Genomic DNA, 13,259 nt, shown 5'->3' on the forward strand with positions numbered 1-13,259 from the left:
AGAAACCGAAAAGCAAATAAAAAAGGGGAAAAAATGGAACCCTTGTAATCTGCTGGCTTACTGCTGAGTTTATAGAATATAGGACTCAGATTCTGAATAAAGTAGTAATTCTTACATATAATTTCTATGGATAGTCAAATCTCTGCTAGCTCTACCCAAAGATTAATAAAAACAGCATGAATGCAGTGGGTGTTCCCAAAATGGCTAACTGAATCTCAGAAGACCTGGGATACCAGTCAGGTGTACAGTGTGGAAGTAGAGAAGGATAAGGCAGCACTGTCACCCCCAGCCAAGGGCTGCATTCAGGCATAAGCCCAGACGGCAGGCCTTGGCAGGTCTACCTCAGTGCCTTCCAGAGAAAGACTGAAAAGGAAAGCTTAACAAAACAGGTCTAATGACAATATTCTTGAGCAAATACTCCATAGTGGTAACATTCCCATGAATTGATTTGATGTATCTGCAAAGGCAAAAGGAAACACGCAAAGACACCGAAGGCCAAAAACATTCACAGAAAGTCCTGGCCTGCCAGGCATGGTGGCTCACACCTATAACCCCAGCACTTTTGGGAGGTGATGACAGGAGAACTGCTTGAGCTCAGGAGTTTGAGGCCAGCCTTAGTAACACAGTGAGGCTTCATCTCTACTAAAAATCAAAAAAATTAGCTGGGTGTGGTGGTTTGTGCCTACAGTCCCAGCTACTCAGGAGGCTGAGGTGGGAGGATAACTTGAGCCCGGGATCAAGGTGATGGAGCCTGCAGTGAGCCGAGATGGCACCACTGCACTCCAGCCTGAGTGACAGCCAGACCCCATCTGAAAAAAAATTAAAAAATAAAACAGTCCTGGCCCTCTTTGACTAGTCTGTCTCCACCAGGGCCTTTACTGTCAGTATTTAAGTTTGAAAACAGAATAATGAAGGGGGAAATCACTAATTCTAATCCATTATATAGCAGTAACCAAATTACATATTACAGGAGTAGAAACTGGATTGTGAATAAATAAAAATGGAGACGTTGTGGTAAATTAACACTAAATGGATGGTTATCAATCAGAAAGGTACTTCTTGGAACACAACTAAGGCCTTCTATAAGCAATACCATGATAAGCTTGCTTTATCTGATAGAAACTAATTTAAAAATCAATGTGAATTTACTGCACTGACGGGCAAACAAACAAACCCAGTGTACTAGAGTCATTAAGCTGATATGTATTTATTTAAATCCTCACTGCTCTAAATTACTTATATTTTAGCATTTAGCTATGAATCAAGTTTAATCTTGAGAATTCGCAGTATCATGGCATACTCAAAAGTAGACTATAATTTCATTTTTCTTTTGAGTGAAAGTTTAAGGTAAGTTATGTTGATCTAATTTATTGACACAAGCATATTTGTTTTCCAAATAAAAGTAATTCAGTTCCAGTAGCACAATTTTTTTAAGTTCTAAGGTAGCTTTCTCAAAGAAAACCATTTCAGGGTGTCCATTAAAAGAGCATCTGCGAATTGTTTTTGCAGGGACTCCTAATCAGTCAGGAGCAGAAGTAGAATATAAGCAAAGTCACAAACCTCCCATAAGAATTCAGTTCACCAGGACATAGCTCCTCTCTTATGAAGGGATGAGAAGCAGACCCCAAACCCAGTGTCACAGTCTCCCTGGAAACAGCAGCAGGCTTGGGGAATGCTTCCGAATGGCTATGCCATTCAAGCTCTCAGGTTTTTGGTTAAAAATACAATTTAGGCCAACTGCAGTGGCTCATGCCTATAATCCCAACACTAGGAGGCTGAGGCAGGCGGATGGCTTTGAGCTCAGGAATTCGAGACCAGCCTGGGCAACATGGCAAAAACCCATCTCTACAAAAAATACAAAAATTAGCCGGGTGTTGGTGGCTCGCATGTGTAGTCCCAGCTACATGGAGGCTGAGGCTGGAGAACTGCTTGAGCCCAGGAAGCAGAGGCTGCCATGAGCTGAGATGGTGCCACTGCATTCCAACCTGGGTGACAGAGTGAGGCCCTGTCTCAAAAAAAAAATGCGTGTGTGTGTGTGTGTGTGAGATTATATGCAGGGGCTTCCAATTTTAACAAAACTGCTTTCAGCTGATAAAGTTATGGGAGACCTGAACTTTTGGGGACATGGGGGAGTGATATTAGCATGATTGATTGTATTTTAGAATATAAAAGACTAATGAAAACCTATAAGCTCTGAGGTCCACACTTTGAAACATGAGTTAAAGGTTTTAATTTTAGCTGACTCATACCTAGGCCAATGATTCAGAGTTTAAGGAAAAGAGAGGCTCGTTCTTCTTACCCGGCAGTTGTTTCTCCAGGACTTTCTGATCAAGTTGATGAGGGTACTTTATCTTCAGTGCTTTAAGAGAAACAAAGAAAAAGACTAATTGATATCTACTATTATATGGATTTAAATTATCCACACATCAACAGATGGCCAAATGATAGAGCTATCCAGTGCAAATTGGCAGGTCTAATCAATGTTTAAAATTCTTTCTATTAATCCTTCCATAGATTGCTAACAACAACAGAAATAGCTGGACAACACTTTCCCTTTTCCCCACTTAGTACTTCTTTCCTGACAGCTTGGCTAGGTTTTCAAGTCATAAATTCACAAATCACAATTTGGTTCACAACTCCAATACCTCCCACATTTATAACACTATTAAATGAGTTTAAAACATAGGAGTTACAAAAATGTATAAGAATTTAGATATGTTGTAAAGAATTCATTTCTTTGACTGGGCGCGGTGGCTCATGCCTCTAATCCTGGCATTTTGGGAGGCTGAGGCGGGTGGATCTCCTGAGGTCAGGAGTTTGAGACCAGCCTGGCCAACATGGTGAAACCCCATCTCTACTAAAAATACAAAATTAACTGGGCGTGGTGGCACATGCCTGTAATCGCAGCTACTCGGGAGGCTGAGGCACGAGAATAGCTTGAACCCGGGAGGCGGAGGTTGCGATGAGCCGAGATCGTGCCACTACACTCCAGCCTGGGCAACAAGAGCAAAACTCCGTCTCAATTAAAATAAATTAGCCGGGCGTGGTAGTGTATGCCTGTAGTCCCAGCTACTCCAGAGGCTTAGGTAGGAGAACCTGGGAGGTGGAGGTTGCAGTGAGCTGAGATCACGCCACTGCACTCCAGCCTGGGGACAGAGGGAAACTCTGTCGCCAACAAAAAAAAAAAAAAAAAAAAGAATTCATTTAAAACTCAAGGCATTTACTTAGGTACTTAAGAGAAACACACCATCTGTTTCAGCACTTAAGGACTCAAATACAAATAAACGATTTGAATGTGAGATTCTTACTTAGTAGCTGGTTTTTAAGCCTGAGTGGCTGCTGTGTTTTGAGTTCCCACTCTTCAGGTGCACCATATTCTGTTTAAGAAGTTAAAAGAGATGAATGAGAAACCAAAGGCCACTATAAGTAAAAAAAAAAAGATAGGTAAGTGTCCAGAGAGCCTGTGCCTTTCCCAGGACACATGGAGCTGCCTTTATTCAGTGTGATTTTTAGGAGTGATGGACAATGACCATTTCCAAGGGCAGAATCTTCTATCTACCCCAGAGCTGCAGACTCTGTAGCTTATCTAGCTCATTGTTAATGACCAGTGAAACTCAACAAAAGACAACAAATGAAAAGCAACATGTTTACAGGTGTATTACATCATTGTTTCTTAGGTGTCCTGACTCAAACTAGCAAGAGAAGACTGCCTTCAAATACTTCAAATGTTTTCCCCAAGTGTCACCTTTGGTAACAGTTCTCTTTCTGCGCTGACAGAAACCTGGTGCCACCTGAGACACAATCCACAGGACACTTCCCCAGGTTTCAACCAGACTGTGCAGTGCCAGGCTGGGCGCTCAGTACCACACTGCAAACCAGTTCCTCGGCCTGGACCACAGCCTCCACAGGAGAGGAGGAAAGCAGTACTCTTTTCCTGCTCCAGGCCAAACAGTGACAACATTTCTCTAAATCCCCCCATGTATCTGTGCTTTTTGTCTGCCAGCATTCTTAGCAGTGCAGTACTCAACAATACCTGCCCGGCTGCTTCAGTCTTCCCTTGCCCACCTCCGAGGGATTTAGAATTCACCCAGCGTGGCCAGGAAATTGGGCCGGCTAATGGAGTCATTTGAAAGTGATTGCTTTAGGCTGCTTTTCTTCCTTAAAGATACTGTTCAAGCCTAAAGCGTTTATGCAGTGAGCTTCTTGCATTAAGAAATATAAAAAAGGAAATAACATAAAAGCGAAATGTGGAAGAATAGTGTAGTCAAAACAAAATGGAAAGTACATCAGGAACAAAGACTCATGAATTCTTAGCTTCAAAGCCTGAAGAACCAGCCTGGAGGATTTAAGGAACCGCTGTGCATGCCAAGTGCCAGCCTTGGTAGCGAGCCCTAGGGACGAGAGCTTACTGCAGAACTACACTCATGCGAACTTTCCTATTCACTAGAATTACCTGGGGGGCTTTAAAAAATACGGATGCCGGCTGGGCGCGGTGGCTCTCGCCTGTAATCCCAGCACTTTGGGAGGCTGAGGCGGGAGGAGCACCTGAGTTCAGGAGTTCGAGACCAGCCTGGCCAACCTGGTGAAATCCCATCTCTACTAAAAATACAAAAAATTAGCCGGGCATGGTGGCAGACGCCTGTAATCCCAGCTACTCAGGAGGCTGAAGCAGGAGAATCACTTGAACCCAGCAGGTAGAGGTTGCAGTGAGCTGAGATCGCGCCATTGCACTCCAGTCTGGGCAACAAGAGCGAAATTCCACCTCAAAAAAAAAAAAAAAAAAATACGGATGCCTCGGAGATAAACTGGAGTGCTTCCTAGCCTTCCTACAGTGGAGCGCCTGAAACCTGGTGAACATACGCAAGAGAAGAACCTACACTTAACAAGTGCTTTCCCTGGCCGGGCGCGGTGACTCACGCCTGTAATCCCAGCACTCTGGGAGGCCGAGGCGGGCAGATCACACGAGGTCAGGAGATCGAGACCATCCTGGCTAACACGGTGAAACCTCCTGCCTACTAAAAATACAAAAAATTAGCCAGGCGTGGTGGCGGGCACTTGTAGTCCCAGCTACTTGGGAGGCTGAGGCAGGAGAATGGCGTGAACCCGGGAGGTGGAGCTTGCAGTGAGCAGAGATTGCGCCACTGCACTCCAGCCTGGGCGACAGAGCGAGACTCCGTCTCACAAAAAAAAAAAAAAAAAAAAGTGATTTCCTGGCCGGACGCAGTGGCTCATGCCTGTAATCCCAACACTTTCAGAGGCTGAGGCAGGCAGATCACACAGTCAGGAGTTTGAAGCCAGCCTGGCTAGTATGATGAAACCCTGTCTCTACCAAAAATACAAAAAAAATTAGCCAGGCATAGTGGAGCATGCCTTTAATCCCAGCTTCTCAGAAGGCTGAGGCAGGATAATTGCTTGAACCCAGGAGGCGGAGGTTGCAGTGAGCCGAGATTGCACCACTGCACTCCAGCCTGGGCAAGAGAGCAAAACTCCGTCTCAAAAAATAAATATACAAAAATTAGCCAGGCATGGTGGTGCGCACCTGTAGTCCCAGCTACTCTGGAAGCTGAGGCAGGAGAATCATTTGAACCCAGGAGGTGGAGGTTGCAATGAGCTGAGATTGTGCCACTGCACTCCAGCCTGGGTGACAGAGCAAGACTCTGCCTCAAAAAAAAAAAAAAAAAAAAAAGAGAAAAAGAAGTGCTTTCCCGCCACGCAGGGTGGCTCACACCTATAATCTCAGCACTTTGAGAGGCCGAGGCGGGTGGATCACTTGAGGTCAGGAGTTCAAGACCAGCCTGGCCAATATGGTGAAACCCCGTCTCTACTAAAAATACAAAAATTAGCCAGGCGTGGTGGCAGGCACCTCTAATCCCAGCTACTCAGGAGGCTAAGGCAGGAGAATAACTTGAACCCAGAGGCAGAGGTTGCTATGAGCCGAGATCACTCCAGCCTGGGCCTGGGCAACAGAGCAAGACTCTCTCTCTCTTTTTTTTTTTTTTTGAGACGGAGTCTTGCACTGTCGCCCAGGCTGGAGTACAGTGGCGTGATCTCGGCTCACTGCAAGCTCTATCCCCCGGGTTCACGCCATTCTCCTGCCTCAGCCTCCTGAGTAGCTGGGACTACAGGCGACCGCCACCACGCCCGGCTCATTTTTTTTTTTTTGTATTTTTAGTAGGGACGAGGTTTCACCGTGTTAGCCAGGATGGTCTCGATCTCCCAACCTCGTGATCCGCCCGCCTCGGCCTCCCAAAGTGCTGGGATTACAGGCGTGAGCCACCGTGCCCGGCCGACCCCATCTCTTAAAAATAAAAGAATTACTTTCCCTTCCCCAAATGCAAACCTCTCCATTTCAAGAACATAAACAGTCTCCCAGGTTCCTCCTGCTGAAAGATACTGCTCTCACCCTGCTGCCCTCGCCCCAGGAAAGTGCCTATAGTCCATTTAGATGAATACAAAAAGCCCAGGAAAGGAAGAAGGGCAAAAGCAACACTGAGAACTTCTTTTGATACCCAAGAAAAAACTTTGTTCCAGCTGGAAATGCACCACCTGAAGGCCACCAGTGTATACGCACGTACTCAGGCAGAGGAACTGGTATCTGGGATGGGCTGTGAGGAATTCTTCGCTGAGTCTGTTTTTGTCCGGATCCTTATGTCCACCAGCCTGTTTCCACTCATTTCCAAAAGCTTTTCGGTAGTCAAGCTCAGCTCTCCGCCTCTCCTCGGGGAGAATCTATGTTCATGTGACATAAAAACAAGCCTATTAGAAAGCTTTTTTCTAACAAGTCCTTTGCGTTTTGCACCTTGTCCTTCCTCCATAGCACATGCAGAAAATAATCAAATTGAGTGGGACAAGATACAGTTTTCACCTTCTTTTTAACATTGACAGAACTCAGGGGTTTATTAGAAAAGAAAAAAGAATTTCAGTTTTACACTTTTTTTTTTTTTTTAATTTGAGATGGAGTCTTGCTCTGTCGCCCAGGCTAGAGTGCAGTGGCATGATCTCAGCTCACTGCAACCCCTACCTCCCAGATTCAAGTGATTCTCCTGCTTCAGCCTCTGGAGTAGCTGGGATTACAGGTGCATGCCACCATGCCTGGCTAATTTTTTTGTATTTTTAGTAGAGACGGGGTTTCACCGTGTTAGCCAGGATGGTCTCGATCTCCTGACCTCATGATCTGCCAACCTCAGCCTCCCAAAGTGCTGGGATTACAGGTGTCAGCCACCATGCCTGGCCTACACTTTTAATTCATGCGAGTACTTGCGCATAGGCCAGTTTCAGGACTACACCAGGTACCCTGGGTCGCCTCCCCGAGGTCTGCCTGGAGGTGCCTGCTCTGGTGGAGCTGACTGACACCCAGTGAATGCACAAAAGTGCTGGCAAGGACAAGGCATGGACTTCCCACTTTTATGGGGAAGAGTGGCTGAGAAGGAGAGGAGAAAGCAGCTCTGTGGTCTGTGTTCTTTCTGTCTACATTCCCTGAAAACATGGAGAAGATGCCTGGTGTGCCTCAAATGATAGTGCACTGATCTAAGTGGAGTACTCTCTCCTGAGGAGCTGGAAAAGAACCACTATCATGAAACTGCACAAGGCTAATCTTTCACCATTCCGAGGAAAGCTACATCTCACCCCCTTTACAATATTCAAAAATAATTTTTTTACTTTTTTTTTTTTAATTAAGACAGGGTCTCACTCCATTGCCCAGGCTGGAGTACAGCGGCATGTTCATGGCTGACTGCAGCCTTGGCCTCCGGGGCTCAGGTGATTCTCCCACTTCAGCCTCCTGAGTAGCTGGGACTACAAGCACTTACAGGTGCAAATTACAGCAAAAATACAGCTAATTTTTGTATTTTTTACAAAATTGTAGAAATGGGGTTTCACCAGATTGTCCAGGCTGGTCTCGAACTCCTGGACTCCAGCGATCAGCTTCCCCAGCCTCCCAAAGTGCTGGGATTACAGGTGTGAGCCACGGCACCTGGCCTAAAATCATTTATTTTCTAGTCTGAAAAATAGCTAGTCATGACGCCAGTGCTCACCTCACATTTGTTCAGCGTCTTCAGCTGGCCAATGCTGGCGATAATGAGCAGACGGGCTGTCTCTGCTTCTTTGTCCTCTTTGGTCAGGGGGTTTCTTAGGCAGGACAAAGCCCGTAGACTTGGTAACTTGTCTAGCTCATTGAAAAATGACCACTGAAACACAGCAAAAGGAAATAAATGAAAAGCAGTATGTTTCACGCTACTTTTGCAGAAGTTTGAACCAGCAACAGGAAAGCATGTCCCTAGTTCTAATCTGAGGCAGGGAATTTCATCATGCACTAAGCAACCCCCTCTAGAAAGACCACATACTTTTACTCTTTTTTTTTTTTTTTTGAGACGGAGTTCCGCTCGTTTCCCAGGCTGGAGTGCAATGGCGCGATCTCGGCTCATCGCAACCTCCGCCTCCTGAGTTCAGGCGATTCTCCTGCCTCAGCCTCCCGAGTAGCTGGGATTACAGGCATGCGCCACCACGCCCGGTTAATTTTGTATTTTTTTTTTAGTAGAGATGGGGTTTCACCATGTTGGTCAGGCTGGTCTCGAACTCCCGACCTCAGGTGATCCGCCCGCCTTGGCCTCCCAAAGTGCTGGGATTCCAAGCGTGAGCCACCGCGCCCGGCCACTTTTACTCTATTCATGTGCCGTTTAAGTGTGAAGTCCACTTAAGTGTGAAGTGAACTAATTTCTTTCTTAATATTTTTGGCTTCTTACGAGGAGTTTCACACTGAGGAGACATTTCTCTTTCGATTTAAATTTATTTTTATTTTTTTGGTAGAAGGAACCTCCAGACTCTGCCATGAGAGTGGAAAGAGGCAACAGTGTGCTGGGCATACTCCGAAGCAGCTCTTACTTGTGATATCTGATTGTCATTTACTACAAGGTACTTCAAGGACGGGAACAGGGATGTTTTGCACCCTATAAAAAGAGGAATGAAGTTACACGGTAGAAGTGAAAGTAGCTGAAGTATAGTGTGGGGGTGCAGGGGGGAACTTTACTAATCTTATATACCAATTCCAGCATCTGGAAAATGTAGAGAAGAAATTCCAATGTCAGAGAGGATTAATTGTTCTAACCTGAAATTCAAAACATAAAATTTGATTACACAGAACAATCTAAAATGCTATGGGGTATCAACCAGACTTGGTTTGTAAATTTCTTCCTACGCCCTGGGTTTTTAATCCCACGTAAAATACTTAGAAACTATAAAGTCCAACTTAGGACATGCAAAGTGAACTCTTTATCCTACATTCTAATGACTCTATAGTCACCTAATGGTTCTTGAGTACCTACTGCTATGTCAGGTGCTAAATGCGTCTCAGAGGAAAGAGACACGGTCTACTGCCCGGAGTTTAATGAATGAAGACTTTCGGCATTATCACCAGGGCCAAATTATTCATTCTTCAAATTATCTGGTACAGACATAGTTCACATTACACAGGGTTCACAAGTAAATTTTCTAAATGAATTCAAATGAAAATTTCCCAAAGGGAATTACTCAATTAAGAAATTCCATCATTGTTATCACGTTTCTATTGAGAAGGCATACATAGCATATGAAAACTGCTTCACTAAGAATTGACTGAACGCTATTGTATCAGGCGTTTAGGGGCAAATTACCTGGGCAGGTGGGCTATCAGATACAGCTGATTTTCATCAATTAATTGATTAGAGGAAAGGTCTAATAACTTGACTGTCTGGAGAACATCTGTTGGCCTGTATGGAAAACAAAATTTTTTCACCATGAATTTATCTCTTAATTGCTTTCAAAGATACAGCCTTAAAATCCCTGCATTTGGTGCGATGGAGGGTTAGGGGTAAGAAGAAGTGAATATGACTGTAAAGGGGCAACGTGAGGGGTCCCTGTGGTGACGCACACATTCCTGCCGGTATCAGTGTCACACCTAGCCTGTGATCCTATATCATAGTTTTGCAACTTGTTACCAATGGGGGAACCTGGGTCATGGGTACAAGTGATCTCTATGTATCATTTCTTATAAAACTTCAGGTGAATATATGATTTATCTCAAAATAAAAAAATTTAATTTAAAAAACCTGCAGGCCAGGCACGGTGGCTCACGCCTGTAATCCCAGCACTCTGGGAGGCCGAGGCGGGCGGATCACCTGAAGTCAGGAGTTCAAGACCAGCCGGGCCAACATGGTGAAACCCCGTCTCTACTAAAAATACAAAAATTAGCCAGGCATGGTGGCACATGCCTGCAGTCCCAGCTACACGGGAGGCTGAGGCAGGAGAATCACTTGAACCAGGGAGGTGGAGGTTGCAGTGAGCTGAGATGGCGCCACTGCACTCCAGGCCTGGGTGACAAGAACGAAACTCTATCTCAAAAAAGAAAAAAAACAGCCGGGCGCGGTGGCTCACGCCTGTAGTCCCAGCACTTTGGGAGGCCGAGGCGGGTGGATCACGAGGTCAGGAGATCGAGACCATCCTGGCTAACACGGTGAAACCCCGTCTCCACTAAAAATACAAAAAATTAGCCGGGCGAGGTGGCGGGTGCCTGTAGTCCCAGCTACTCGGGAGGCTGAGGCAGGAGAATGGCGTGAACCCCGGGGGGCAGAGGCTGCAGTGAGCCGAGATCATGCCACTGCACTCCAGCCTGGGCAACAGCGAGACTCCGTCTCAAAAAAAAAAAAAAAAAAAAAACAAACACCTGCATTTGCCTACATAATGAAACCCTTCTGTAAACGAAAATCTTTAAGATTCTGAATCCTTTAATTCAGAATTTGTTGTAAATTTTCCCACAGTTAGGTTAATTTTACATAGTAATTTAATATTATCAATTAAAAAAGGAGATGAGGCAACAATATATTTCAGAGAACAAAGTTTTACATGTACTTTGGTACAATGACCTTAAACAGATGATGCTAATGTCAAATACATTCTTTAATCTTTATACCATATCCTACAGAACTTCCATTTAGAAACAGCAAGTTGGCTGGGCACAGTGGCTCACAAGGTCAGCAGTTTGAGACCAGCCTGGCCAAGATGGTGAAACCCCGTAAAAGATGGTGAAACCCCGTCTCTACTAAAAACAAAGAAAATTAGCCGGGCATGGTGGCAGGCACCTATAATCCCAGCTACTCAGGAGGCTGAAGCAGGAAAATCACTTGAACTCAGGAGGTGGAGGTTACAGTGAGCCAAGATTGCCACTGCACTCCAGCCTGGGCGACAGAGTGAGACTCTGTCTCAAAAAAAAAAAAAAAAAAAAAAAAAAGAAAGAAACAGCAAGTTAATACACTGATGCAAAACTAATATAACTCATGTCTTCACAAATATTTAATTCTGATGAGTTTCCTTTGATTAGAACCAATTAGTGAAATTCTAATTTGTGAAGGCAATGAATAATAAGCATTTTTCCTAATTCTTGTTTGCAAATCCTTCTAAAAATTAAGGTTAGATATAATTGAGACCATTTATTTACTCAGAATGATGATTAAATGGGGATAGATGCATTTAAGTAAGCGCTAGTTACCTTTCGGAAATGAAAATATTGTTAGACTCAAGGTAGAGTTCCTCCAGGCCTGGGCACCCCATGGCACACCGCAGCACCTGGAAGAGAAACTCGGTTCAGGCTCAGGTGGCCTCTGCTGGCTGTTTCTTCCCGGGTGTCCACAGGAACCACCACAGGGATTCAGCTCAGTTACTGTTTCAGCAAACAAGTGCCTCACGGACAGTTCATAAGACTATGTTTCAGGCCTGGAATGGTGGTGGGGGGTGATAAAATGTTAAGGGGGTGTATTTTAATGCTGTGGGAGCACACACTGTGGGCACTTTGAGGCTTTGGAGGTAGGTGTCAATGCATGGTTTAGGTAAAGCAGCTACGAGGTAGAACAGGAGATACTAACTGCACATATTATCGTTTGATAGAATTTGCTTAACCAAAATAAGTAAATTGATGTTACACACCTTTCCTCAATTTTAAATGCCAATCTGGGTTTGTAAAGGATATGCTAATTTTTCATATCCTTTCATAAATTTCTCAACAATTATTTCTTCTTTCATTATTATTTTTTTAATTATATATTTTTTAAAGTTTTCATTATATATCTATGACAAATATTCTACATCCATGATTCTCTCCAGTCAAAAGTTCTTTGAGATCGGGCACAGTGGTTCATGCCTGTAATCCCAGCACTTTGGAAGGCCGAGGCAGGTGGATCACTTGAGGTCAGGAGTTGGAGACCAGCCTGGCCAACATGATGAAACCCCATTACTACTAAAAATACAAAAATGGCCAGGTATTGTGGCACACACCTATAATCCCAGCACTTTGGGAGGCTGAGGCGGGCAGACTGCTTGAGGTCGGGAGTTTGAGACCAGCCTGGCCAACATGATGAAAACCCATCTCTACTAAAAATACAAAAAATTAGCCGGGCATGGTAGTGCACGTCTGTAATCCCAGCTACTTGGGAGGCTGAGGCAGGAGAATCGTTTTGGCCCAGGAAGCAGAGGTTGCAGTGATCCAATATCATACCACTGCACTCCAGCCTAGGCAACAGAGCAAGACTCCATCTCAAAAACCAAATAGTTGAGAGGACGCCCTTGGCCATGGCCAATTAGAGAATGGAATCATCTGACTCACCCATCCTGCAAACAGTCCTGCAGATAGCACAGGTTTTAAACTGGCTGTTAAACCTGCCCGTGACCTCACTGGCCTTGGCCACGTTCATCCGCATGGATGTGTGGTCCTTGGCACTGATGATGCAGTTGCTGGTGGAGCATTTCTGCAGCACGCACAGATCCACGAGCTTGCTGGCGTCTTTCTGCATGTCGAGACCGTGCCTGCTGCCACCACACTGCGCATGAGCCTAATTTTTTTTTTTACAAAAAAAAAATTTTACAAAAAATTATTATATATTATATAATTATGTATAATAATATATAATATATATATAGCATCTACAGGATCTCTCTATGTTGCCTAGGTGGGTCTTGAACTCCTGGCCTCAAGCGATTCTCCTGCCTGGGCCTCTCAAAGTGCTGGCTGGAATTATAGGCGAGAGCCACCATGACCAGCCTCACCAACTATTTCTAAATTTTCTCACTGGAACTTTACTGCCATCTCCACCACCTGAATTTCTGTGTGCCCTTCCTAGTTTATTTGGAGGGTGAGATGGGTCTTCCTCTGTCACCCAGGCTGGAGTGCAAAGGTGCAATCCTAGCTCACTGCAGTCTCAAACTCCTGGGCTCAAGTGATCCTCCCACCTCAGCCT

General features: G+C 44.8%; 1 protein-coding gene across 7 annotated transcripts in view; it reads right to left on the minus strand.

Annotated features, from left to right (window-relative positions):
- Nucleotides 1-13,259, minus strand: part of TBCE (tubulin folding cofactor E) — a 91,665-nt gene that overhangs the window by 3,702 nt on the left and 74,704 nt on the right. For 6 of the 7 annotated variants that reach the window (XM_024250883.3, XM_054559339.2, XM_054559306.2 and 3 more), the window contains 8 exon segments: nt 11,519-11,595; nt 9,648-9,743; nt 9,039-9,103; nt 8,881-8,945; nt 8,034-8,186; nt 6,576-6,729; nt 3,309-3,377; nt 2,300-2,359 (listed from right to left, as the gene is read on the minus strand). In XM_024250883.3, the coding sequence (XP_024106651.2) occupies nt 2,300-2,359; nt 3,309-3,377; nt 6,576-6,729; nt 8,034-8,186; nt 8,881-8,945; nt 9,039-9,103; nt 9,648-9,743; nt 11,519-11,595 (739 nt within the window). 7 annotated transcript variants of the gene reach the window in all.

This window comes from Pongo abelii, chromosome 1 (assembly GCF_028885655.2).
Source record: "Pongo abelii isolate AG06213 chromosome 1, NHGRI_mPonAbe1-v2.0_pri, whole genome shotgun sequence".
In the NCBI taxonomy this organism is placed as follows: Eukaryota; Metazoa; Chordata; class Mammalia; order Primates; family Hominidae; genus Pongo; species Pongo abelii.